This window comes from Planococcus citri, chromosome 5, assembly GCF_950023065.1.
Source record: "Planococcus citri chromosome 5, ihPlaCitr1.1, whole genome shotgun sequence".
NCBI lineage: Eukaryota > Metazoa > Arthropoda > Insecta > Hemiptera > Pseudococcidae > Planococcus > Planococcus citri.
Genome location: NC_088681.1, coordinates 47524085 through 47548682, shown reverse-complemented (window position 1 = coordinate 47548682; position 24598 = coordinate 47524085). Strand labels below are relative to the sequence as shown.

The 24598-nt window shown below is 34.1% G+C and overlaps 3 protein-coding genes across 7 annotated transcripts in view; 2 read left to right on the top strand and 1 right to left on the bottom strand.

Moving 5' to 3' along the window:
* Adcy2 (adenylate cyclase type 2 Ac76E) overlaps positions 1-7597 on the top strand; it is a 605017-nt gene extending 597420 nt beyond the window's left edge. For all 5 annotated transcript variants that reach the window (XM_065367874.1, XM_065367872.1, XM_065367873.1 and 2 more), the window contains 8 exons: positions 264-398; positions 518-699; positions 816-1053; positions 4572-4718; positions 4811-4912; positions 6712-6829; positions 6929-7053; positions 7175-7597. In XM_065367874.1, coding sequence (XP_065223946.1) covers positions 264-398; positions 518-699; positions 816-1053; positions 4572-4718; positions 4811-4912; positions 6712-6829; positions 6929-7053; positions 7175-7303 — 1176 coding nt within the window. In that variant the 3' untranslated portion in view covers positions 7304-7597. The remainder of the gene's footprint in view (positions 1-263; positions 399-517; positions 700-815; positions 1054-4571; positions 4719-4810; positions 4913-6711; positions 6830-6928; positions 7054-7174) is intronic.
* Positions 7598-9063: 1466 nt separating this feature from the next.
* LOC135848111 (large ribosomal subunit protein eL18-like) lies at positions 9064-10263 on the bottom strand. Its single transcript, XM_065367900.1, has 5 exons — positions 10106-10263; positions 9884-9970; positions 9603-9809; positions 9402-9525; positions 9064-9325 (listed from the first exon to the last, which is right to left on the bottom strand). Exons 1-5 carry the CDS (start codon positions 10106-10108, stop codon positions 9180-9182), a joined length of 567 nt encoding a protein of 188 aa, XP_065223972.1. The 5' UTR covers positions 10109-10263; the 3' UTR covers positions 9064-9179.
* A 1731-nt stretch (positions 10264-11994) lies between these two features.
* Positions 11995-16959, top strand: LOC135848101 (kelch-like protein diablo). The gene is made up of 13 exons (XM_065367882.1): positions 11995-12113; positions 12183-12582; positions 12662-12784; positions 12854-13155; positions 13227-13398; positions 13477-13674; positions 13741-13853; positions 13923-14077; positions 14146-14322; positions 14410-14556; positions 15214-15321; positions 15415-15575; positions 16253-16959. The coding sequence occupies exons 2-13, from the start codon at positions 12445-12447 to the stop codon at positions 16280-16282; spliced, it is 1824 nt and encodes a 607-aa protein (XP_065223954.1). The 5' UTR covers positions 11995-12113; positions 12183-12444; the 3' UTR covers positions 16283-16959.
* The last annotated feature ends 7639 nt before the right edge of the window (positions 16960-24598 follow it).

Genomic DNA, 24598 nt, shown 5'->3' with positions numbered 1-24598 from the left:
GCTTGTGAAAATGACAGCGTGTTGTACTTTGGTGTGGTAAATACCCATTACCTATACTCGTACGACTGCCAATGTTGAATATTATAGTCACCAGTTCTTCACCGAGATGGTTTTGCTGTTGAGTGCTATTATTATTGCTTGTCAAAGGCATGCCATATAGACCTACCTACCTATCATATTAATTTTTTATAATTATTTATAATGTATTAGTCGTTTTTTTTGTTTTTTTTTTAAATGATTGCTTTTGCATTTATGCTTTGTAGATTAGTCACGATGAAGATCCAGCCAATTCGAACGGTTATATTTTGAAAAACGAGACTGCTATCGATATGAATGTCAATACGAGTGAAATCGTTAATGCGACAAGGTTACCAAATTATACAGATAAATTCGCCCAGGTTGGTTCTTACGTATATCTTCGGTACCTCTACCATGCCTCTACCTATATCTTCTTGAATGATGTCAAATGTATCAGTTTTGATGCAAATGTGATTTTTTTCTTCTTTTTTTTTTACAGTTTTACAAGTACTATCAGTACAGCTCAATTATCACTTTGGCCGTTATGTCGGTCTTTTTAAGAATAAGTTTCATAGTGAAGTTTTGCTTCATGGTGATCTCAGCCAGTGTACATGTGCTGATTTACATTAATCGATATAAAATGCCTACCGATGCCATTTACTATACATCTTACTACGAACCGTAAGTATATATTTTCTAGAATTTATTCAATTTATTATTCATCACCAAGTGAATTTTTTTCTCAAAATTGAATAAATATTATTGTGTGACGTGACGACATCTGTGTGTGTTTGCAGTTTCGCAGAGTTACCGTGGGAATTGAGGCTACTGTTGCCGATCGTTGTGATAATAGTGCTTTTGCACGTATTAGATCGTCAGATCGAATTCACTGCCAGGACCGATTTCTTGTGGCAACAGAAACTGAAAGTCGAGCAAGAAGAAGTCGAAACGATGAGAGGCATAAATAAAATCCTGCTGGAGAATATACTACCGGCTCATGTGGCCGAACGCTTTTTACAAGAACGTAAAACCCAAGTAGGTTGATTTTATCGTTGAAACGTGAATCATTTTTTATGTAAGAAAAAAAAGCATTGCTCTGAAAAAACGCAATCTGAGATCAAATTTCTCCTAAATCTTGCCACTAATGGTGGGTTTTCACAGCTTTAGGAGGGGGGGGGGGGGTCGATACTGTTGAAAATGTCAAAAGTTGGATTTTGTGGTCGAGTTGATATTACGGAATGACCAACTGACCAGATATCAGCCTCTTAATCCAATTGAAGTGGTAACTGCTGATGAAAGTATGAAAATCCATATCGTCAACCATGAAAAATGGTGGAAAGTTGGATTCAAAAGCCACATCTAACAAGGGAACCTCTTGAGGTGTCACACACCGATTTGAACGGTACCGCGATTTTTGGAAAAAGCATAGTGTAAAACCCCCAAAACCAAATTTTCAGCTGCCCAAGTTCATTTTTCGATTTTTGGTGAATTTTTGAAAATCAAAAATTGACTGTTTTTGGCGATTTATGCTTTTTTAAAAAAAGTACGTACTTGATCAATAAAAATGGTCAAAATGAGTCCTACAATTAATATTAATCACCCAAATCCAAATTTCACCACTTCCAGCCATTCTGGAGTCTCCAGCGCGATTTTTCAATTTCTCCAGAATTTTGAATTTGCTCCAGAAGGCGTGAATATGCAGTTGGGCAGCTATTAAGAATCGAGTTGTGTATTATACTGGACCTGTTTAACGAGTTTATCTATATTTGAGCCGATTTTAGGAGTGACACCTCAAGAGTGGTTTTTTGAGGCATCACTCTCCCTCCAAAACGGCTGGAAATGGTAGAATTGCGCTACAGGAGTTAATTCTTGAAGAAATACAGCGATTCGCGCAAATTTTAAAAATTTCCTCACAAACGGTTATCTTTTAACTTTTTGGATTTTTTTAATTTTGAAAAAATCTGGTCAAGAGACCAACCTTGAGATGTCACTCCCAAAATCGACTCAAATGTAAATAAACTCGTTAAACAGGTCGAGTATAATACACAACTCGATTTTTAGCTGCCCAACTGCATATTCACGCCTTCTGGAGCAAATTCAAAATTCTGGAGAAATTGAAAATCGCGCTGGAGGCTCCAGAATGGCTGGAAATTGTGAAATTTGGATTTGGGGGGTTAGTTTTGGACAAAATACAGCGATTCGCGTGAATTTTAAAATTTTTTACATATACGGTCATCTTTTGATTTTTTTAATTTTGAAATGCTGGTCAAAAAACCACTCTTGAGGTGTCACTCTCAAAGTCGGTTCAAATGTGGATAAACTCGTTAAACAGATAGAGTGTAATACACAACTCGATTTTTAGCTGCCCTACTTATTCACGCCTTCTGGAGCAAATTCAAAATCCTGGAGAAATTGAAAATCGCGCTGGAGGCTCCAGAATGGCTGGAAATTGTGAAATTTGGATTTGGCGGGTTAATTTTGCGCAAAATACAGCGATTCGCGTGAATTTCAAAAATTTCCACACAAACGGGAAACTTTTGATTTTTTTGATTTCTTAATTTTGAAAAAGCTGGTCAAAAAAATACTTTTGAGGTGTCACTCTCAAAATTAGCTCAAATGTGGATAAACTCGTTAAACAGGTCGAGTGTAATATACAACTCGATTTTTAGCTGCCCAACTTCATATTCACGCCTTCTGGAGCAAATTCAAAATTCTGGAGAAATTGAAAAATCGCGTTGGAGGCTCCAGAATTGCTGAAAATGGTGAAATTTGTATTTGGCTAATTAATATTAGTTTTGGGACTTATTTTGACTATTTTTATTGATCAAGTTCGTACTTAAAAAGAAAAGCATAAATCGCCAAAAACAGTCAATTTTGAATTTTCAAAAATTCGCCAAAAATCAAAAAATGAAGTTGGGTAGCTGAAAATTTGGTTTTGGGGGTTTTAGACTATGCTCTTTCCAAAAATCGCGGTCCTGTTCAAATCGCAGTGTGACACCTCAAGAAGTTCCCTTACAAGATGAACTTCGATTGCAAGTTTGAAATTTTCCAGCAATGAAACAAAATTGAAATTTGCAAATCTGGAAAACTGAAACAGAAAATTATTTTTTCTTGAACTCGAAAGAGGCGAAAACTTCTAAAAACATACTTATTCGAGACTTTTTTCAAAAAAGCAATCCTAATTTTGCACCTTTCAATTTTCCAAAAATTCGAGCGTCTTCAATTTTGGAAAAGTCCTATCTTTAGAAGTTAGAACTTTGAATTTTCTACAAAAAAAGATTACCTACCTAAGTACCTAGTATTAGGTAAGTATTTTGTTTTTTAATAATACTCGTACATTTTATGCAATATAAATAATTGTCGATTGAAAACACGTCCAAAGATATGCCAGGACCGCAGAAGTAAAATTTTAGTTATTCAATTTAATTTTTTGATCTGTTGTGAATTTTTGAAAATTGAAAATTATCTATTTTTTTGTAATTTAATCGATTGATGATTGTACCTAGTTTTGAGCCTTTTTTAAGTCTCTCTAGTGTGTAGGTAGAATTTTAGATTGTCCAATTTCGGATTTCGAAAAAGTTGTGGTAAAAGAATCAAAATAATTCAGCATCTTTTCAACGAAAATATACCTATTTTTTTTACAAATCCTCAGATGATTCAAACTTTTTATGAACACTCATCAAAAAAAAAAAAAAAAAAAAAAAAAAATGCAAATATGTAATATCAATGAGTGAAAAATTTTACTTTTTGTCAGAGTGGCCAAGTACCCAGTTTTGTTTTTTGCTAAAATAATCGCTTTTTTGCAAAAAAATGCATAAAAGTCTTCATTTTTTTCAAAAAATCGCCCAAAGACCTTGCTTTTTGGTCATAAAAATGAAAAATGGTTTCCCTTTTTACTAACATATCCCCCATCCTCCACAAATGTTACGAAAAAGTGTATTTTTTTGGCAAAAATCGTCAACATTTCTCGCTTTTTCGAAAATTTACAAAAATTCTTGTTTTTTTTTCAAGAAATTTCAGAAAGTTTTTACTTTTTAAAAATAGTCCAAAAATCTTGTTTTTTGTTAAGAATTGCCGAAAGTAACCAAGCAGAGTGTCGGTTTTTGATCTAATACATTCGAAAAAGTCTCAATTTAAAAAAAAAAAATACGAAAATTTTCACTTTTTTTCGCAAAGTATTCGAAGAGCTCGCTTTTTCACCAGAAATTTGCGAAAACTTTCCCTTTTGTTAAAATTGTCAATATCTCGCTTTATTTTGCTAGAAATTGCCAAAAAGACTCATTTTTTATCAAAAAGTCTGAAGTATGTAGTTCAACTTTTTAAAATTCAAAACCAGAATATTTTCAATTTGCAATGTTCTGTTTTTTTTTTGTGATTTTTTTCTCAGCTTTCCTTTCGATCAAATTCTGTCTCGAGTCTCGATTTTTTGAAAACTTGATATACTCGTATGTTGGTAGATACCTACGAATACTTACTTTACTTACCTATTTTTGATGATTTTTTTTTTATAAATTAAGTGGTTGAAAATTGTTATCATTTTTTTGTTGAACCAGGAACTATATCACGAACGTTATAGTTGTATAGCAGTGATGTTCGCTTCGATACCCAATTACAAAGAATTTTATGATGAAAATGACGTCAATAAGCAAGGATTGGAATGCTTGAGGCTGTTAAATGAAATTATTTGTGATTTTGATAAGGTAAATGTTTTAAATTTAATGGAAGATCTATTGGTATACCTAAAGTAGATAAGTTGTGTATTAATAACGCCTGTTATTTATTTTTAATGCAGTTATTACTGAAACCAAAATTTAGTTCAATTGAGAAAATTAAAACCATTGGTAGCACGTATATGTTGGCTTCTGGTTTACGACCTGGAAAAGAAGACGCCGGGGTGAGCATATATACCTACTTGTTTTATTAATAAGTCTCGTAATTTGTTCACATCAAATTTAGATCCCTGCTCCCTGCTTTGGGATCAAATTACAAAATGATTTATTACAATATTGTTATTCGTTCCATATAATCTTACGACGACGATGACGACTGTAGCACCTAAGCAAAGCATGATACAGGGTGTTCCAGAATAACCTTTCACATTTGTTTTTTTTATTACTCTGAGAGAAAAATGTTTACAAAAATTCTTTTACAACCAAAATGAAGTAGAAATATGCCGTTTTTAGACCGTATATTTGAGTTTTCATTAAAAATGAAGTTTTAAAAATTTTTCCATCGAGATATTTTCCTTCATTTTTGACACATTCAACCAAACATTTTTTCAAATTATTGAACACTTCTCTTCCAATCAGTTGCGACTCATGAACCTAGAAGCTGTTTCAGAGTCCTAGATTTATCTCGATACACTTTTGACTTGGAATAACTCCATAAAAAAAAATCGCAGGCTGAAAAGTCAGGGGATCAAGGTGGCCATTAAATTTCTGGTTCAACACGTCGACCATAACAAAATTATTTGATGACCGAAGTGCTCACGCGCTAAACATATGTGTACATCCCTGGTAGTTCCAACATGTTGGAAGGAAGTAAGTAACTCTATTACATCGCGTCTGTCTTTTAGTTTGGAACAAGAAACTCGTTTAACATTTTGCCTTACCCCTCACCGTTACTGTTTCGTTAAACACACATGGTCCCACTATACCGAATTTAGCCACGCCCAACCAAACAGTCAACTTGGCGGAGGTTTAGATGTTTCTCAAGTATTATCAACTGATTCTTTGTACACTAGAAGCGCACATTCCAATTATTCACTTCACCATTTAGATAAAAATGAGCTTCGTTACTGATGAGTAAGGAGTAAAGAGTTACAGGAACCTTTATTTTTAAAAAAGGCCTTCACAGTAAAAACACACTGTACAGCCATCTACTTCTCCAGGGCAAAAAATAACTATTGAAACATAATTCGGCATGCTTTGGCTACCTAGAACCGCCTTTACCATTCCCCTAGCTCCACTTGAACACAGATCAGTGGTTACCAAAATGTGAAAGGTTATTCTGGAACACCCTGTACATGGCTAAAATTAATTTGTTTTCGGGTTACACGTCAAACATATGTAGCTTATAGATACGCCTGTAGACTTAGAAATGAACTTTACATACAATATGGAGCTTTGAGTTGGCAAAGTTGTATCATTGAAAGAATTACTAAGCATACAATATTCACCCCGTGGCATGATATGAAAAGGGATTTCAAAAGTGGGTGGTTTGTTTGTGACATACGTATAGTTTTAAAATCGACACGATCATTGTGTGGATTGCGATGAAGTTGTTGGGGAAAAGTTTTTATACTTATGTACGTGAGCCTACGTCTTTTATTATGTTACTGTATTATATGCTCTTTGAATTATAACTGTTTAATTTTGGGAATTGGAAAAGTACCATGTTGCATTATTAGTTCGACGTTTCTTTATATTTTTAAATCTACTTAGGTAATTGAATCGAAGTTTCGAGTATTCGTTTTCTTCTTCGTCTACAAAATAGTTAGATATGTAATTCTGTGGTTGAAAAGCTGAAGTTGTTGTTCATCTACCTACCTACTTAGCCATCTAAATTTACTTACCTATTCATTTTCAATTGAATTAAAAAGAGATATGAAACCATCAAAATGATATTTTTCGTACTTATATTTGATATGTGCAAAATATTATCAACATTTTTTTTTTTTTTTCATTTTTTTAGGAAGAGAACAAACAACAAGAACACAGTATCGTTGTTTTGGTAGAATTTGCCATCGCCTTGATGACCATTTTAGATCAAATAAATAGAGAATCGTTTCAAAGATTCAAATTAAGGATAGGTAATAATATTATGCACTTACCTATTCATAGATGCGATCATCCCAACTATTCAGTTATTTTTTTAAACAATTGATTCCAAATATATAATATTTTGTTAGGTATCAATCACGGACCTGTGATTGCTGGAGTCGTCGGTGCTCAAAAACCTCAGTACGATATTTGGGGTAACACGGTGAACGTCGCTTCAAGAATGGATAGCTGTGGGAAGATGGGTCGAATACAGGTAAACTCATCTAAAAATACTTCACTTGAGAATATTTTCAACGTATAAGTAATTCAAATTCATTGGAAACGATAACTCTTACTGTAATGCTAATTGTTGCTTTTTTTTCTCTCTTTCACAGGTAACTGAAGACACTGCTAAAATTTTAATGGCTGCGGGTTACACGTGCGAATGCCGGGGACCAACTTTCGTCAAAGGCAAAGGCACCCTGGTGACGTATTTCGTCAAAACACCATTTGATGATAAGTAAATCGCCATCATGGGTTCCTGTTGGGTAACCCAATACACCACTATTCGTAATTGTGGGTTTTCTAGTCATTTTTCAATGTGCATTTGTGTATATAAAATAATACTACGTCGTCGTTGTGAATTTACTCATCGTATGTTTACTATTTGTGATTTATGATTATGAGATGCGAAGTCGCACCTGCGGATTACATTTCGTACGGTTGCAGTGCTCATAATTTTATATTTTAAATTTTTTTGTTTTTTTGAATTAGTCGTAGTTTTAACTGTAACCGAAATAAATTCGATTTTATCATAATTTTAAACTTATTGTACCCGTTTTGCGAAGAAATGCATGCGCAGAAAACCGGGTACGAGATAGGAGAATAGGTTAGGTATGTTTCGTGATAGTTTCTTAAAGAATAATAATGATGATTCTGGACCTGGTTATATTTCAGTGATCCGAATTCATCAGGATGATGAGAATCTCCACGATTTTATTTAGATAGGTAGGTATAGATAATTTTTTTTTAGTACAACATTCAACGTTGGTCTTTCAATTTCCTCCACAGCAAACCCATTAATTTTTCTTCGACTTCAATCTCATCTTTGAATTTCTATTCCTATGTATGTTCTCCATCTGCCGGAAGTTCCACGTCAACATCTTCGATAACACCATGATATCTAGCCAGATCACCTTTTCCTTGTACGTAAATATTGTACACTTGATTTGTATCCGATTTCTGCTGCAATCCTCTCGTTACGATGGATAATGATTCATCATTTACCCGAGATTTGCAAAGGATTGCCGAAAATTTGTGTTTGTAGTAGAAACAAACATGCCAGATAGGAACGACAGCGAAGATTTCTTCGACTTTCATTTGCCCTCTAATGTCTTGTAGAGACTGTGCATCGTAGCTTTGATCCTTCGAAGCTTTTTCGTTTTGCAACTTTTGAACTGCGCAGGCGCAAAGTTTTTCAAAATTTTCCTCTTCTTGATGAGAAATTTGATCACCACCGCCACAAAAGAGTATTTTTTTGACTGAAAAATTAAACACAAATTAGGTACTTACTTACATCTAAAATGATTTCTTACTCTATTGAAAATTCTAGTGATTAGTCTTTAATCGTTTAATCGTAGGTTGTAAACGTACAGTGACTCAAATAGGAAAATTCACTGGCAAATTTTCTGTTTACGTTCTGAACGGTGTCTGTCTTCAAGGTCTGGTCTTTGCAAACGTTGGATTTGACCGATTTTATACCGCTGTTCAACAAGTAGAAGTATGAAAAAAATACGATCACGGTTGAAATTTTCATTCTCACGCGTTTCAACACTTCAAATAAGATTTTTAAAATGAAAATTCAATGAAGTTTGTCGCTGTCTAGTGTGATTTGAAATGAACCCAAGCTAGTGTTTAAAAATGCTATTATTCTAAGGATGAAAGTACGATTACGTTCAAGTGTACGACAGATGTTTAGTTTAGATGGGAGTTTTCAAATTTCTAACCACATCTGAAGCTGTCTTACTCGTTAGAAAGATATGAAGAAAAAAAACCAGCAAACAAGGCATTCATTTTGTGAAATTTACGAGGATGTCTTACTTAAGCTGACTCGCACCGAAACATGGTAACGAACCGAACAAAACTATGAAACTAACGTTGATTAGTTTTACGTAATTAACTATCCTAAATACAGATGTAACATATTACTTCGAAGTGAGTAATAACAATTGGTGTTTCTCAACTGTTGAACTCACGATCTTCCAACTAAATAATTCAGTAAAACTACATTCAAAAGGAATTTATTAAAATCCTTCGAACTAATCATCTTAGACGTAATATTTTTTTTCAAAATATATAATACAGAAATAAAATACATAGGATAATAACGGTACATTTGGTTTATTTTTTATAACCACAACCACGTCTACGACCTCTGGCACGTTCGAATTTTCTGCCCTTAGAACGAACGTAGGGTTTAGTATGCGAATGGGGTACACCTGGAGCTTTTCCAAAGTGTTTACACGCTTCTCTATCGCAACGTTTGCCTAAATACGAAAATCTTCATTAGTAAAACATCGTACATTGAAACGAACATCGAAAACAAGAATGGATATCTCTTACCTTGCATTAGTACGGTGTTTTTACCAGTAGGAGCTTTCAAAGCAAGCTGATCGAATGTCAAAATTTCACCTCCGGCTTTTACAACTCTAGCCCTAGCTTTCGATGTAATACGTAAACAGCAAATCTGAAAATCATTAAAATGTTTCAACGAGGGTTCCGAAATTGAAACCGAACGAAAACTGATAACAGAGGTTATCATACCTTCAGGTTGGGGAGCTTGAAAAGACGAGGATCATCAACAACTGTACCGACGATGACTGCAATACGCGATTCGCGACCTTTATGCGACATCATTTTGGCAATTTTAGATAACGATACAGGCGGTCTGTTCACTTTCGTCATGAATAATCTCTTGAGGATTATTCTATTGAATTTAGATTCCGTTCGTCTGACTAGAAATCTATACAGCTGTGGAAACGAATACCAGAATAAGTACAAGTTTTGAACTATAGATTAACAGATGTACAGAACGATGAACTTACTTTTACTAATAATAAACGGTAGACATCTTGCGAGAGAGGATAATCCCTCGGCGTTTTCTTTTTGTTTCGGTGTTTGACGTCGATACCCTGAAACGAACACACACAGTCAGATTAGAAGCGAAGGACGTGGAGATTTCGATGTTGCATTACGTAAGATTCATGATGGTGTATTGGAGATTGACTGTTTCAATTTAATTGATCAAATTTTAACGATTTACTCACCATTTTTCTGAATTTATTTCACTACAAGATCAAAATTTTCCTGTTCCAATGGACACGAGCGATTTTGTTTTTCTTTTTCAAGTTTTTCACGAGCATTTCCAAGCAGCCCTAACCTGTGTTAGCATCACGCTTTGCGCATGCGCGTGGACTTACCATAATATCCTTATCCTCGTGTATGAGTCTATTTTCGTATTTTTTCATTTTTTTTCCACTTCGATGATAGTTTTTCTGCAAGATGTTTTTAAAATGTAAGTATTTTTTTATTTTTCACAAAAAATCACGTTTTTTTCCAAATTTTTCAGTCAGGGTTTGCTTGTAACGTGTTGTGTAAGTAGGTATTTCGTATTTCAATAATTTTATGGGAAAAAAATTCAAAGTTTCAATTTCGAACAGAATTCGGATGTTTTAATAAGCGATACTTAAAATTTGAGAGGAAACTTTTAAATAAAACAGAATTGAGTGTTACAAACACCAAAAAGGCAAAAACACGAAATGAGTTTCAACCAGGGATGGAAGAGCCGGGAGCGAGCCGGAGCCAGAGTCTGAAAGAGCCGGATTTTTTGAGAAGCTAGAGCCAGAGCCAAGAGCCAAATAAATGAAATTGCAGAAAAACATTAAGAGCTCTCTTGCAAAAGAGCTCCTTATTTTACTCTAGAGAGCCATCATCATAAGGAGTCTTCAACTTAGAAAGAGCCAGAGCCGAGTGGGAGCCCACAAAATTTTTCAGGCTCTTTGGCTCCTTAAAAGTAGAAAAAATAGTGAAAAAATGCGCACAATTTTATCAAAAATTCAACTTTCAACTTGAATTTGTGAAGAAAATGAAGAATTTCTACGTTTGTTTTCTCATTAAGAAATAAAATTTCATCTTTTTCATCGTTTTTCACGAATTTTAAATTCTAATTTAAAGAGCCAAGAGCCAGAGCTGGAGCTGGAGTGGGAGCCAAGAAATTGGAAGAGGGAGCTGAGAGTCAAAGAACTGAGTCAGAAAGAATTGAGGAGCGAGCAAGGAGCCAAAGAGCACCTGTAAAGAAAAAGAGCCAAGAGCCCAGAGCGAGCCAGAGCTAAAACTTGCCGGGAGCTGAGCCAGAGCCAAGAGCGGGAGCCCTGAAATCAAGGCTCTTCCATCCCTGGTTTCAACTTTTAAACAATAAAAAAGGTATTCAATTAAAACATAGGTAGAGGTACAAGTCCTGTTAAAATTTTTTTTCATTTTTTTCATAAAATTATTGAAATACCTACTTACACAACACGTTACAAGCAAACCCTGTCTGAAAAATTTGAAAAAAACGTGATTTTTTGTGAAAAATAAAAAAATACTTAAGGTCTTTTTATAATGCTACGTTTTATTCTACGGCAAAAATTTCAAAGTGCTTTTTTTACGGCAAAGTAAAATTGTAGCATTATAAAAAGGCCTTAACATTATAGAAACATCTTGCAGAAAAACGATTATCGAAGTGGAAAAAAAAATGAAAATATGAAAATAGACACACATACACGAGGATATAAGGAATAAGGATATTATGGCAAGTCCACGCGCATGCGCAAAGCGCGATGCTAACACAGGTTAGGGCTGCTTGGAAATGCTCGTAGTTTTTCATTTCGGTGTTTGAAAAATTTTTTTTGGCTTTTGACTGTGGTTTGAAGATTTATATTACATTTTTTTTTCATTTTTATTCGCAATAATCGTGATTTTGAAACATTTTAATCTTAATTATTGTAACAAATGAACAATAGAATAATAATTAATAATTAGTAAAAAAATTAATATCCAAATTTCAAAGAAAAAAATGAAAAAACAAAAAAAAGGAATTTTGACTCGGCGTCGTATTCAATGATTTCTAACAACGTGGCAACATTGCTTCGTGAAATTTCTTTTCAAGTTTTCACGTTCATGACTTTCTATGGCGCTTTTAGTTTTTTCGCACTCCGAAATTTTGACAGCTGAAATTATCCTTGGCGTGGGGTTTTTCTTTTACTGTTTCTGTAAAAATTAAGTGAAAATCAGTAGGTAAGCTTCTAATTTACTACCATTCGAGTTCCAATTCGTCTAGGTGTTCTCATTCCCGTTATTATTCAGGTTTATTACGTCAGGCAATACAGAGATGTCGGATTTCGTGTTTCGCTTCGCTTCAAGAGTTCGATAGACGTCATTCATGGTCATTCGAAGAGTCGATAGTACTACTACTACAATCAGCTGTTGAGTTCTGTTGCAAGTAAAATAATCTTTGTCTATGTTAAATGAATAATCCTCCGCATTTGTTCGCCGTTTCATCGAAATGCACCTAACGAAAATATTAATCCAGTGTTCGTTATCGTAGTGTTTTCACCGAACCGTCGCTATGATCAAATACCCGTTCAATAATCGTCAAAGGCAACGCGAACCAAGCACTGATAGTAGTGTTTCTGAAGATTTAGATCATTCCCATGGACCTTCTTCGAGCGAATACGTCGTTACGGATGTTAATCACGCTTCCTACGTAAGATATTTCGATTATATTCTTCTAAAATACATCGTTTATTGTGTGTTACAGTCACTAAACTAGTTGATGTTTACAGATTCTTTCTGGGTTGAACTCATTGCGTGAAAATGCTGATTTCTGCGATGTTATACTACAAGTGGACGGCGAGAAATTCAGCGCTCATAAAATCGTATTGGCTTCCTTCAGTCCTTACTTCAAAGTTCGTATATTACTCCTCGTCGTTATAACACTTCTGTGGAAGATATTATACTAACACATTTTTGTTTAGACTATGTTTCAAAGCAAATACGTCGAATCGAAACAAAACACGGTGCATTTGAAAAGTATCGAATCGGATATGATGAAACAGTTGTTGGATTTCGCCTACACCAGTACTATAAAAATAACTAAGTCGAATTGTCAAAATTTGCTCTCTGCTGCGAATCTCTTACAAGTGATGAAAGTTCGGGACGCTGCTTGCGAGTTTCTAGAAAGCCATATGGATACGAGTAACTGTCTGGGTATTTATTGTTTCGCCGAATCTCACGCGTGTACGGATCTGCAACAGAAAGCGTTTGATTACGCGTTAAAGTAAGTCAGCCTAATACGATCGTGTTTCAAATCACCTTCCTAGAATATTAATACGATATTATGTTTCGTAGAAATTTTTGGAGCGTAGCCCAAAACGAAGAGTTCCTCGAATTGACCGCTGATAAACTCATGGAGTTGGTCAGAAGCGATAAATTAGAAGTGGAGAAAGAAGAATTAGTATTTTTAGCCATCAAAAGATGGTACAACAAGAAACCAGAGGAGAGAAATTTGGATTTTCATAAAGTAAGCGCATTCGATTCGTTCTCTGTTTATTTTCTTCCAAAAAAAATACGTTCTTAATCTGGAATATTTCTTTTTTAGGTTCTGGAAACTGTCAGATTACCATTAATAGATCCGTATTTTCTTCACGACTGCGTCGAATCCTTTTCGCCGATTACCATGAGCCCAGAATGCATGAAGTTAATCGAAGAAGCTAAATTATTTCACCTGTTACCAGACCGTAGTGTCGAATTATTAAATAATCGAACCAAGCAACGTAATAATGCCAATGTCGTCCAAGTACGTGTTTCGCTTTCGTGATCGTACCATTGCTCTAAATTGTAACGATATTTTTTTCTACCTTAGGTCATCGTCGCTGTTGGCGGTGAAGACGATAAAGTAGTTCTACGTTCGGTCGAATGTTTTTCACCCACATCTGGAATGTGGTACACATTAGCCAGCTTACCATTCGCTATAAGGTTCTGATTATTTTGAATTTTTTTAGTTCTAGTTTGCATTGTTTACTAATGTCAGAATTATTATTGCAGTAAACATGGTTTAGTGGCTTCTGGTAAAAATAACCTGTATTTGGCCGGAGGAGAGTATCCAGATGGTAAAGTTTCCATGGCATTTTGGCGATACGATCCGGTGCTCGATATTTGGCAAGAAATGGCTCCGATGACGACTCCTAGATCCGAATTTGGTATTTTATTGACCTCTTTTCTCGGCAACAAAACAACAGGAAATATTAACTCGTGTCTTTTTGTACAGGATTGGCAGTCCTTGATGGATACATTTACGCTGTCGGTGGCTGGGAAGGCTCGTACCGATTAGATTCGATGGAACGATACGACCCGAATTCCAATACGTGGACCATGGTCCATAAATTAAAAATGGCTGTGACTAGTGCCGCTGTTGTGGCATACGACAGAATGCTATACGTAGCCGGTAAAATTCGACTAGTTTTTACCGCTTTAATCGAGTTTGCAGAGTGCAAGATGTGAAAGTTGATCGTGATTTTGGATTGTGTTAAAGGAGGCGCTGTCTATGAGGAAGGTGACGGAATCAATTGTTTGCTGAGATATGACCCGAGAACCGAGACGTGGAGTGAATTGCCGCCGATGTTGATTGCCAGAAGTGGAGCTGCTACGTGTGTCCTAGATGGATATATTTACGTTATTGGTGGGTAGTGTGTGTGTGTGTACTATCAAACGTCTTATTAGCTTATTCCGTTACGTGATTGGAGTTGCCTATTGCATTGTATTATTTTGTGCTTGGCTTCTTCAAATTCCCCTCTCAAGAATTTCAGATGTTCGTCTGAAAGTTGTAAGAGGGTTTTGAGAATTAAGTCCTCTTTTTTCGTAAAATCTTGTTTATTTGCATTATTCCAAAAGTTCCTAAAAATATTCTCCTCCCCATTCAGCTCTTCGTATCACATTTTCCAAATTTCCAAAGGTATTCAAATTTGAATTTAGCTCAGTTTTCGTAAATCTCACTCAAATTTGTGTTGTCGATGACGAACGTAGATAAATATTTTCCAAATCGAATATAATGCTCAGTGTCAATACTTCGATAAAGTAAAAGATCAGAAATTACCTGCTGCGAATAATTTGATGAATCATACACCTGCCTATGCGTTGGTCCGGTCATTATGCGTTATCAAAAATTTTATCTCATTCGAGATTTTGTGAGTCATCTGCCAAAAATTGAAAGATCAGTTATAAAAAGCCAACAGTACAATGTCTTATGATTAGGACACCATTTTGTCGTAAAGATAGCATTAATCGATAAATTTTTGACTGAATAAGTGATCAATAGTCATGTTTTTCCGTTTTCTAGGTGGTTGGCACGCATCGACCGAATACACAAATCGAGTTGAAAGATTCAACGTGAAATGTAATCGCTGGGAAAAAGTATCTTCTATGAATGAACGTCGATTTAGACCCGGTAAAAGAGCTTTCGAATGAATCTTCGTCATATTATGCACCTTGATTTAGTTTTAAACTAATAATTTATGCTGATGATTTTCGTATTTCGTAGGTATTTCGGTAATCAACGGTAAAATATACGTATTGGGAGGCGAAGAAGGATGGGATCGATATCACGATACGATCGAATGTTACGATCCTCAAAAAGACGAATGGAATGTTAGCGGGAAGCTCCTATCTTCGAGATCTTGGCTCGGCTGTGTGCCTCTTAAGGTAAATAAAACGTCATGTTGATTTTTAGTTAGTAGATTGCAAAGTATTGCGATGACCGAATTACGGAAAAAATTCGCGAGTGAGCAAAATTCGTCGATTTCGACGGTGTTGTCGATTTGATGGACTTGAAATCCGATTTAAAATAGGGTCTTAAAGTACAAATTGTTTTCTTACGTCGGGATCAAACGACTGTGTACATCGACGATGGTGAATTGGGAGTGGAAAATTAATTTTCATTAAAAAAAATGCTGATTCTCATTGCTCAATTATTTTATAATAAACACGAAATCTGAATAATTTTCAAGAGTAGTACGAAGTCTTGATATCAAATGCTTTTTTTGAATATTGAATTTGAATTTTCATTCGGAACAAATTCTTCGATGTTTCGTGATATTTTCCGATCTATGGTTTCACTTTGTTTCGGATTTTCTTAGATGTGATGAGATGAAAGGATGGGGGAGGGGGCTCCAAATGACCCCTTCGGTCAAATTGATTGAATCGCGTGCAATACGGTCATTTTGCTTATTAATTTATTAGTTTTTGATATTAGAATTTCAATGTAACATTTTCGTTTATTTTTCATTGCATATTGATTTTCCATTTTTATTTTCTATCATTGATAATTTTTTAAATTTCGTTAATTAATATTTTTTTTCTTTTTTTTTCTTTTTTTACAGATTAAAAAAAATTACTGCCGTGAAAAATAATTTTAAATATTCAACTTTTTAATTTTTTTTTGTTTTTTTTTTCTCAATTTTTAATATTTGTAAAATGTACATAACTTATTAGAAGACTTACCTAGTAAGATTGTATAATGCGGGTTGCTTCCAAAGTTCACACCCCGATATAATTTTCCTAACGTAATTTTATTCCAAAGACTGATTCTCATATTGGATTTCGTGGATTGGTTCCGTGTTGTGATGGTTCATTTTGTTCATCGTATGGTGTCAATATGGTTGTACTCGTTGTTATTGTTCTATTTTTACACACTAAGCGGATAATTCCCTCGATACTGAGTCAGAACTATATACAAAGGGGCTTAATTTTTAATAATTTTTTGTGGACGTTCCTCATCCTTAATGGACTAACGAATAATGATCTGTTTTCTTACCAAAATCTCCTATTATTTGATTTATTTTGCTCTTAGCATTATCTATACTTCATTCGTACGATTGATATCTTTTTTTTGATTATTCCAAACTCTTTGCTTTCTTAAAGCCTCATTCCCCAAGTGCCCATGTACTTTTTCAAGTACCTAATTTCTTCCTCCATATTATATGCTCTTATTTTAAGATGTCATTATGTGCGTAGCTGTGCATTTAGTACTTAACTGATGTGAACTTTATGTTCTCGTTAATCGAGATGTTACAATTTTTATTTGAGAGTTTCATTTTTTTTTTTTTGTCGTATATACGAGTAAATATCGACTACGATGTGTAGAATGTCTATTTATTCTATGTTTAGTCGCGGAAAATTAGCATAATTGAGCTGGATGTTGAAATACTGGCCTTTGAGAATTTGAGGAATCCATTGATGGGGGGCTGAATGTCTGAGAAGACCTACTCGTAGTTCATTTGGGAATCTCAAAATCCTTTTAAAAGATTGAAAATTTGAAAGGAATATTTTCTACTATTGATCTCGTATGTGTTGAAACTATGCATTCTTTCTGAAAAATTATAAGAGGGAGGGGGAAGTGATTTCAGAAATATTTGCTGTTTTGAAAATGTTTCATACTTTGAACTTTCTCAGTTCGAAATTTATTTGCAAAAATGAGCTCTCGGTCTCTCTAAAGGCAGTTTTTGGTGGGAGGGGAGATTAACTGGTAATGTGATGGAAACCGTGGCCCCAGCTCATTTTCTTATGATTGAAATCTGATGAAGTAACCGAACAATTACGACTTATTGCGATCTGAGAATTATTATAGAAGTAATTTTAGAGTATTTAACGATGGTAACGACGTTGTTAATTGAATAAAAGAATTATCAATCGGGATTTCTGCAATTAGAAGGTGAAACGAGACAAGATGATTAAATTTTTTACGATCTGTTCGGAGGTTTTTCGAAGGTACTCGCACTTACTAGCGTCGTACCTGTATTGCAAAATTTACAAAATATTCGTATTATATCACTATACGTGTTCGAGAGATGTACAGAGAAGAATATTGAATACCTACTCGAATGTAGGCCTAGGTCAAGTACACGTAAAAGTAGCTAATTAAAGAAAGAAACGTGCAATGATGCACCAAAATTAGCTATACCCAGAGCCAGAATTGAGGAAAATAGTTGATTTGTGTATTAGTACCTAACTACCTATGTACGTAGTAACCTTCGAGAAGGAAATCTGTTTTTTTTTCTTTTGCAGTTTTTAATGGACATGTAGTAATGACCGTGTCCTTGTTCGAGTGTTATATGCGAATTGGAATGGAATTGCGGCGCAAGTTGCATTGTTACGAGTACCTATCCTGGCCGAAGGTCTATGGTTGTTGTATTTTTGTACCTTGCAGAAGGTTTAGGCCGTATGGTGAAATTTTCGAGTCGACGATGATGTAATTCGGAGATTAGATTGCGTGGGATTTCATTGTATTGTGTGAAAGTATGTTTTCTTGTTCGTCGTCGAAAAGCTTTCGATTGTCGGATGGGGGTTGAATTTAAAAGAGAGTAAGCCGAATTAGTAGTCGAGAGGTGTCGTGGATTTTGGAATTAAGCTTATATAGGTGAACTGAGGATTGAAGAGTGCGGGGTTTATACGAATGCATGCGTATGTAGATGTGTGAGGATTTTCTTGTGTGTAGATGTTTCATTTGTTGTTGTAATTTTTAATTTTTCCCCCTTGAGAATCTGTGTCGTTGGGGAATAATTTTGAAATCATTTTCCTGATTGAAATACGTTACTATTTTTTCGATATTTTTCCATATTTAGAAGAAAAATTCGATGAGTCGTGATTGATGGAGGCTTTCGTTTGAAATAAGATGTTTTGTCGGTGTTCTATTTTTTCTAATATGGGGAAATCTGATCTTTTTGAATTAGCACTCTTCGATTTGAACAAAATTAAGCTAGATCGAGAGAGAATGTCCTAAAACCATTGTAACTGAAACCCCATGTGCTAATGTTCAACAATTCTGGATTTTTGGTCAATTTTAAAAAATTTAATATGGAATTCAAAAAAAAAGTTTTCGGGTAATTTTCAAAATTTTTCTGAGCAAAGTGAACCAATTGAGAATACAGTAGACTTCCGATTATCCGACCTCCGATTATCCGAACAGCCGTATTATCCGAACGAAAAAAAATTCTCCCTATTATCCGATTTTTTGATTATCCGAACAAAATCCGTATTATCCGGACAAACATACACAAATTATTTACGAGTACGAGTACCTACATGGTCAAAAATTTTGGTAATCTTTGTTTTTGGTTTGTTTTTCTCTATTTTGTGAAGAAATGAAATTTATCCTTTGCACTTTTTATAAAAAAATTCAAAAATTCACCATTATCTTCAAAAAAACAGTCATTTTCCACCAAAATTCAACCAAAAAAATTTAAATCCGTATTATCCGGATTTTCAATTATCCGGACAACGCAATTCCCCAATTAGTTCGGATAATCGGAAGTCTACTGTAATTCTTCTCATTTAACTCGCACTTTGGCCATTCTGGAGCCTCCTGCAATTTTTCAATTTTTCAATTTTTCCCAGAAACTTCAAATTACCTACTCTGGAAATACCAAAAATGAGCTTTAGCATCTATAAATCTAGTAGGTTGTAAATTCCTGAAAAAATGAAAAAAATCATAAATTTGTCAACTCGCTGAAGGCTTTAAGTTTAAAGAGGTCAAATTAAGATTGTTTTTGAAAAAAAAGTTTAAATTTTCTTTAAAAATTTGATTTTTTCACTTTTTTTGAAATTTTTTCAACTGTTTGAAAATATTTATTATTCTCTCCAATTACATCAAAATTTGTGACTGTAAAAGTGAGGAAAAAAAGATGAAATGATGTAAGATTACTTCTCTGTTCTCTCCTTTTCTTCCTTCATTTCAACGAAAAACTACCTATTGGATTTGTCTCAAAATGTGCTAGTATTGTGATAATTTTTACGTGATGAAAATTGGCGAGGCAATGAAAACTTGCAGCGAAGATGAGAAAAATATTCGAGAAACTATAAGAATTCTGCGAAAGATTCCGATCGTCATTGATTCATCCTTCTGGATGTTTCTTGCACATACATTGTGTGTTCGCCAGTTTTTCCTCATGAATATTGAATACCAAAGTTATTGACATCTAATTCTACACTTCAATGTTGGTCAACTTTTGTCGAGTTTTTTCCCGCGAATGTTTCCTGTTTTTAAATAATCACGCAACCACTTCTACAGATGTTAACGATCAGTATTCGTATTTTGGTGAGAAGGAGCACGTAAGCGATTGTTTGCTGATGTTGCTAAGAAATACTCGTTTTTGAAGAACAAACCTCAATGTAATGGTAGAAGTTTGTTGAGAAATCGATTTTTCTAGACAAAATTAAATTTGTGAGCCTAGAATTCCCCCTCTGTATGGCCTTGATTTATTATCGATTTATTAGGAGTCTTGGTATTTGAAATATTTTGAGCTGAAGTTTTAAATTTCATTTTGTATCGATTAATTGTGATGGAAAATTTGAGGGGTTTAAACATGTCTAATAATTTTTCATCTTTGTTGATGATAAAATCCTCACTACAATATCACAATATATTTTGGACATATCTCTCATGGTTTATACTAAGGTTATAACCTTTCCACAAATTACCCATCCATACAGCACAAGATCACTAGGTAACCTTAGAACTCCCCACCACCGTACAAAACTTCTCCAGTGTAGTGCTGTATCATCTGCAGCAAAAGTATACAATCAGATTCCAGGGAGTGTTAAAAACCAGCCAACTGCAAAAAAATTTAAAAACGCTCTCAAAGAATGGCTGATCAATAGTGCTTTTTATACCCTGGAGGAATATCTTGGCCACTCTGATCAATAATTGCTTGAATTTTGATTTTGTATGTATCGTTTCAAATCTTCACCTTTTTATGTTTTAATCATGTCTTTTATTTTATTTAAATCTGAAAATTGTATCTTATACGTAGATAAGTAATCAAAAATTTTTACAGTTTTTAATTATGTAATGCTCAACGTGATATAATGGCAGCATTGCTGCCGCATGTATCTCAAATATACAATTTGAATTTGAATTTGAACACTGAGGTTCCTTCGTATAGAAATTTTTTTTTTAAATGTACAAAATTGAAGAGTACGATTTGATTAGAGTTTTTTTTAGGAAGGGATTTGTTTTTGAAATGTTCCGAGCAAAAATTGAAAAGCTCAATTTTGTTGAACTATTTTTTATTCAAACTATTCCCACAACACAAAGGTTACCCTGTGCATTTAATTGGAGAAAAACTCTCAAAAAGGTCTTTCCAGCAAAAAGACTTGCTTTGGCTAAAATTTTTAGACCCGCTTATTGTCAAAAAAATTTTTTTACGAAAAAATTTCGGTACCTAAAGCTTTACTTTTTTGCTGAAAATTGTTTTTAAAAAGTTTTCATTTTTGCCAAAAATTCCCCCGTTGTGCTAAAAACTGTCATTCTCGTTTTTTTTTCAAAAAATTATGATAAGGTTTTACTTTTTTGGCAAAAAATGCAGTCAAATCTCACTTTTCAGTCAGAATTTCCAACCCACTTTCCTGGAAAAAATTATCAAGAAATTATTTCTTTTTTTTTCTAGCAAAAATCATTTTAAAAAATCCTACCCTGTGTTGAAATTGTCCAAGTCTTAGTTTCATGCCAAAATATCTGATTTTTTGCCAAAATTTGCTGAAAATTTTCGTTTTTTAGTAAAAAATGTCCAAAAAGTCTCACATTTTTTTAAAAATTTGATTCGACAAAAGTTCTGTCTTCATCCAAAAAATTGAATTAAAAAGGTATCGAAGTTTTGATTTTTTTCAGAAATTCTTGCCCAAAGTTGGCCGAAGTTTCTTTTTTTTTTTTTGCCAAAAGATTAAGATGAGTTTTTACTTTTTTTGCAAAAAAATGCTACCAAATCTCACTTTTGAGCGATAATTTTCAACAGATAACAGATCTCACTTTCTTGATGAAAATAATTGCCAAGAAATATCTTTTTTTTACAAACAAAATTACTGAAAAGTCCTGCCTTTTGTTGAAATTGTAAAAGTCTTGGTTTCAATTGAAGGGTGGTTTTCCAAAACGCATTAAGTCCGTTTTTTTCGAAATTGATTTTTTCGCGCCATTTGGTTAGTGACGTCAGGACACATCATCTGAGACGCATACCTACCTAAAATACCTATTTTATCCATGTTCTTTCCGGCTTTTTGTGAAATTGTTGAAATGCGCTTGATTTTCCAAAACGCATTAAGTCCATGTTTTTTAACGCTTGTAGAATCGCTTGTTCCCATACGAACTGATTTTTAAAATTTTATAGTATGTTGTATATGTGCATCCTTAGGAAGTATCGCCACAGAAATTTTCAACCCCCTCCCCCCCCCATATTTACCCCTCAAAAATGACGTTTTCAGTTTTTTAACTTATTTTATGGTATTTAACAATGACGATTGCGAGGTACATTTTAGAAACACCTTTTTTGGACGTATTTTTGACCCAATACCTTTTTCGAAATTTTTGCGGTGGTGCGCCATGTTAGAAAATTGGGAAATGTGTGTGTGTGTGGGGGGGGGGGGGTGAAATGGGAATTTTGGGGAAAATGACTATCAACGAGTACGGTGTCGTTTTCTTATGATTCGATATCGCTGAGCACGAATATGACGTTAGATTTTGTTTTACACCCCCACAGCCCCTCCGGAGCCCTCAGCCCCCACCTCAATTTTCACTATTTTGGGAATGAAGTTACTTTGATGACGTTGGTATCGTTGTCTTATAATTCGATACCACTGAGCACGAATATGGCGTCAAATTTTCTCCTACACTGAAACTGCCCCTCCGGAGCCCTCGGCCCCCTCCTGAATTTCTATTCATTTTTGAAATAAAGTTATGTACTTTGATGAATTTTGTGTCGTTTTCGTTGTTTTCTTATGATTCGATACTCACTCAGCCCTCTCCTAAATTTCCACCATTTTCAAAATTAAGCTGCTTTTACAACATGGAATCTTTTTCATACGAATTTCGCGCTCAGCAGTATCGAATCACAAGAAAACGACATCAATATCAACGTAATTCGAAAATATAAGGCAAAAACTTTCAAAAAATCACAATTCCTCAGAAGTGAAATACAAACATAATTTTTGATAAGAGGTTTTGAATTGAATGGTAATATGCAAGCTGGAAAGGAGAAAAGGCAGAAAAATGTACTTTTAGCGTGGTGTTTTTTTTAATTCTTCAATTTGTGCACTCGCGATTGAAAATAAACAGTAAGTAGTAGGAACCATTTTGTTGGAAATTGATTTTCCTACAAGATGGTACTTTCATTTTATAATTATCTTATAGTTACCTCATAATTTTCCTGAATGAATGCTCATTTTTCAACATAAAACGTCTAGTGGTTTTCCAAAACGCATTAAGTCCATGTTTTTCAACACTTGTTGAATCTCTTGTGCAACATTCAACTCAACACCGCGTGTTGGATCATATCAAGCTATACCTAAACTTCAATGTTAGGTTGGTTGCATACTCAAAATAAGCCCTCTAATGAAATGGGAGTATGTTTTATGCTTTTTCTCGGAATTTACTTTTGGGACTTAATGCGTTTTGGAAAACCACCCTTCAATTTTTATCAAAGTTGTCAAAAAGTCTCGTTTTTTTGTCAAAATATTACGAAATATAGTCTCACCTTTTTTTGACAATTATTGTGAAATGGTCTCGAGCTTTTTTTCGACGAATTCCTCTTTTGCTGAAATTTCACTTTTTTCCAAAAGTTGTCCAAATCTCGCTTTTTTGCCAAAATTGCCAAAAAGTCCTGCCTTTTACTAAAATTTCAAGTCGAGCTGTTTGTCATGAAATTACCTTGAAGCTTCGCTTTATTTTACTAAAAATCCAAGTTTTATGACGAAAATTGCAAAGGAGAATGTATCACTTTTTTGCCAATAATCTCAAAAAAGTACTACTTTTTGCTAAAATTTACTGCAGTTTCGATCAATTTTTTTTTCCTGCGACTTTTTTTTTTGAATAAAATTGAGTCTAGACGTGTTTTAAAAAAGTTTGCCTCCCTCTCCCTTAAAAAAAACAACACAATTCGTCAAAATCGTGAATTGGTCAATTTTGAATTTCCAAAAATCAGCATCCGGTCCAATTTTTTCCTGCAACTTTTTTACTCTTTTTTTTAAAAATAAAATTGAGTCTAGACTTTTGAAAAAAGATGCTTCCCTCCCCTCAAAAAGTAAAAAGAACAACATAACTTGCCAAAAATGGTGAATTGGTCAATTTTGAATTTTCGAAAATCAATTTGAGAAGCTAAAATTTTGATCATCATGATTCCAGAACGTACTCTTTCCAAAAATTAGCATTCTGTCCAATTTTTTCCTGCAACTTTTTTGCTCCTGTTTGTTACTTACTTACTTACTTTTTTTTTGAATAAAATTGAGTGTAGGCTTTTGAAAAAAGTTTACTCCTCCTCCCCTCCCCCTAAAAAATCACAACATAACTTGCCAAAAATGGCGAATTGGTCAATTTTGAATTTCCAAAAATCAATTTGGGCAGCTAAAATTTTGGTCATCATGATTCCAGAACATACTTTTTTCAAAAATTAGCTCCGTATCCAATTTTTTCCTGCAACTTTTTTGCTCTTGTTTGTTATTTTTTTTTAAATTTTTTTTGGTCAATTTTGAATTTTCGAAAATCAATTAGAGAAGCTAAAATTTTGATCATCATGATTCCAGAACGTACTCTTTCCAAAAATTAGCATTCTGTCCAATTTTTTCCTGCAACTTTTTTGCTCCTGTTTGTTACTTACTTACTTTTTTTTTTGAATAAAATTGAGTGTAGACTTTTGAAAAAAAATTGACTCCATCCCCCCTCAAAAAAAACACAACATAACTCT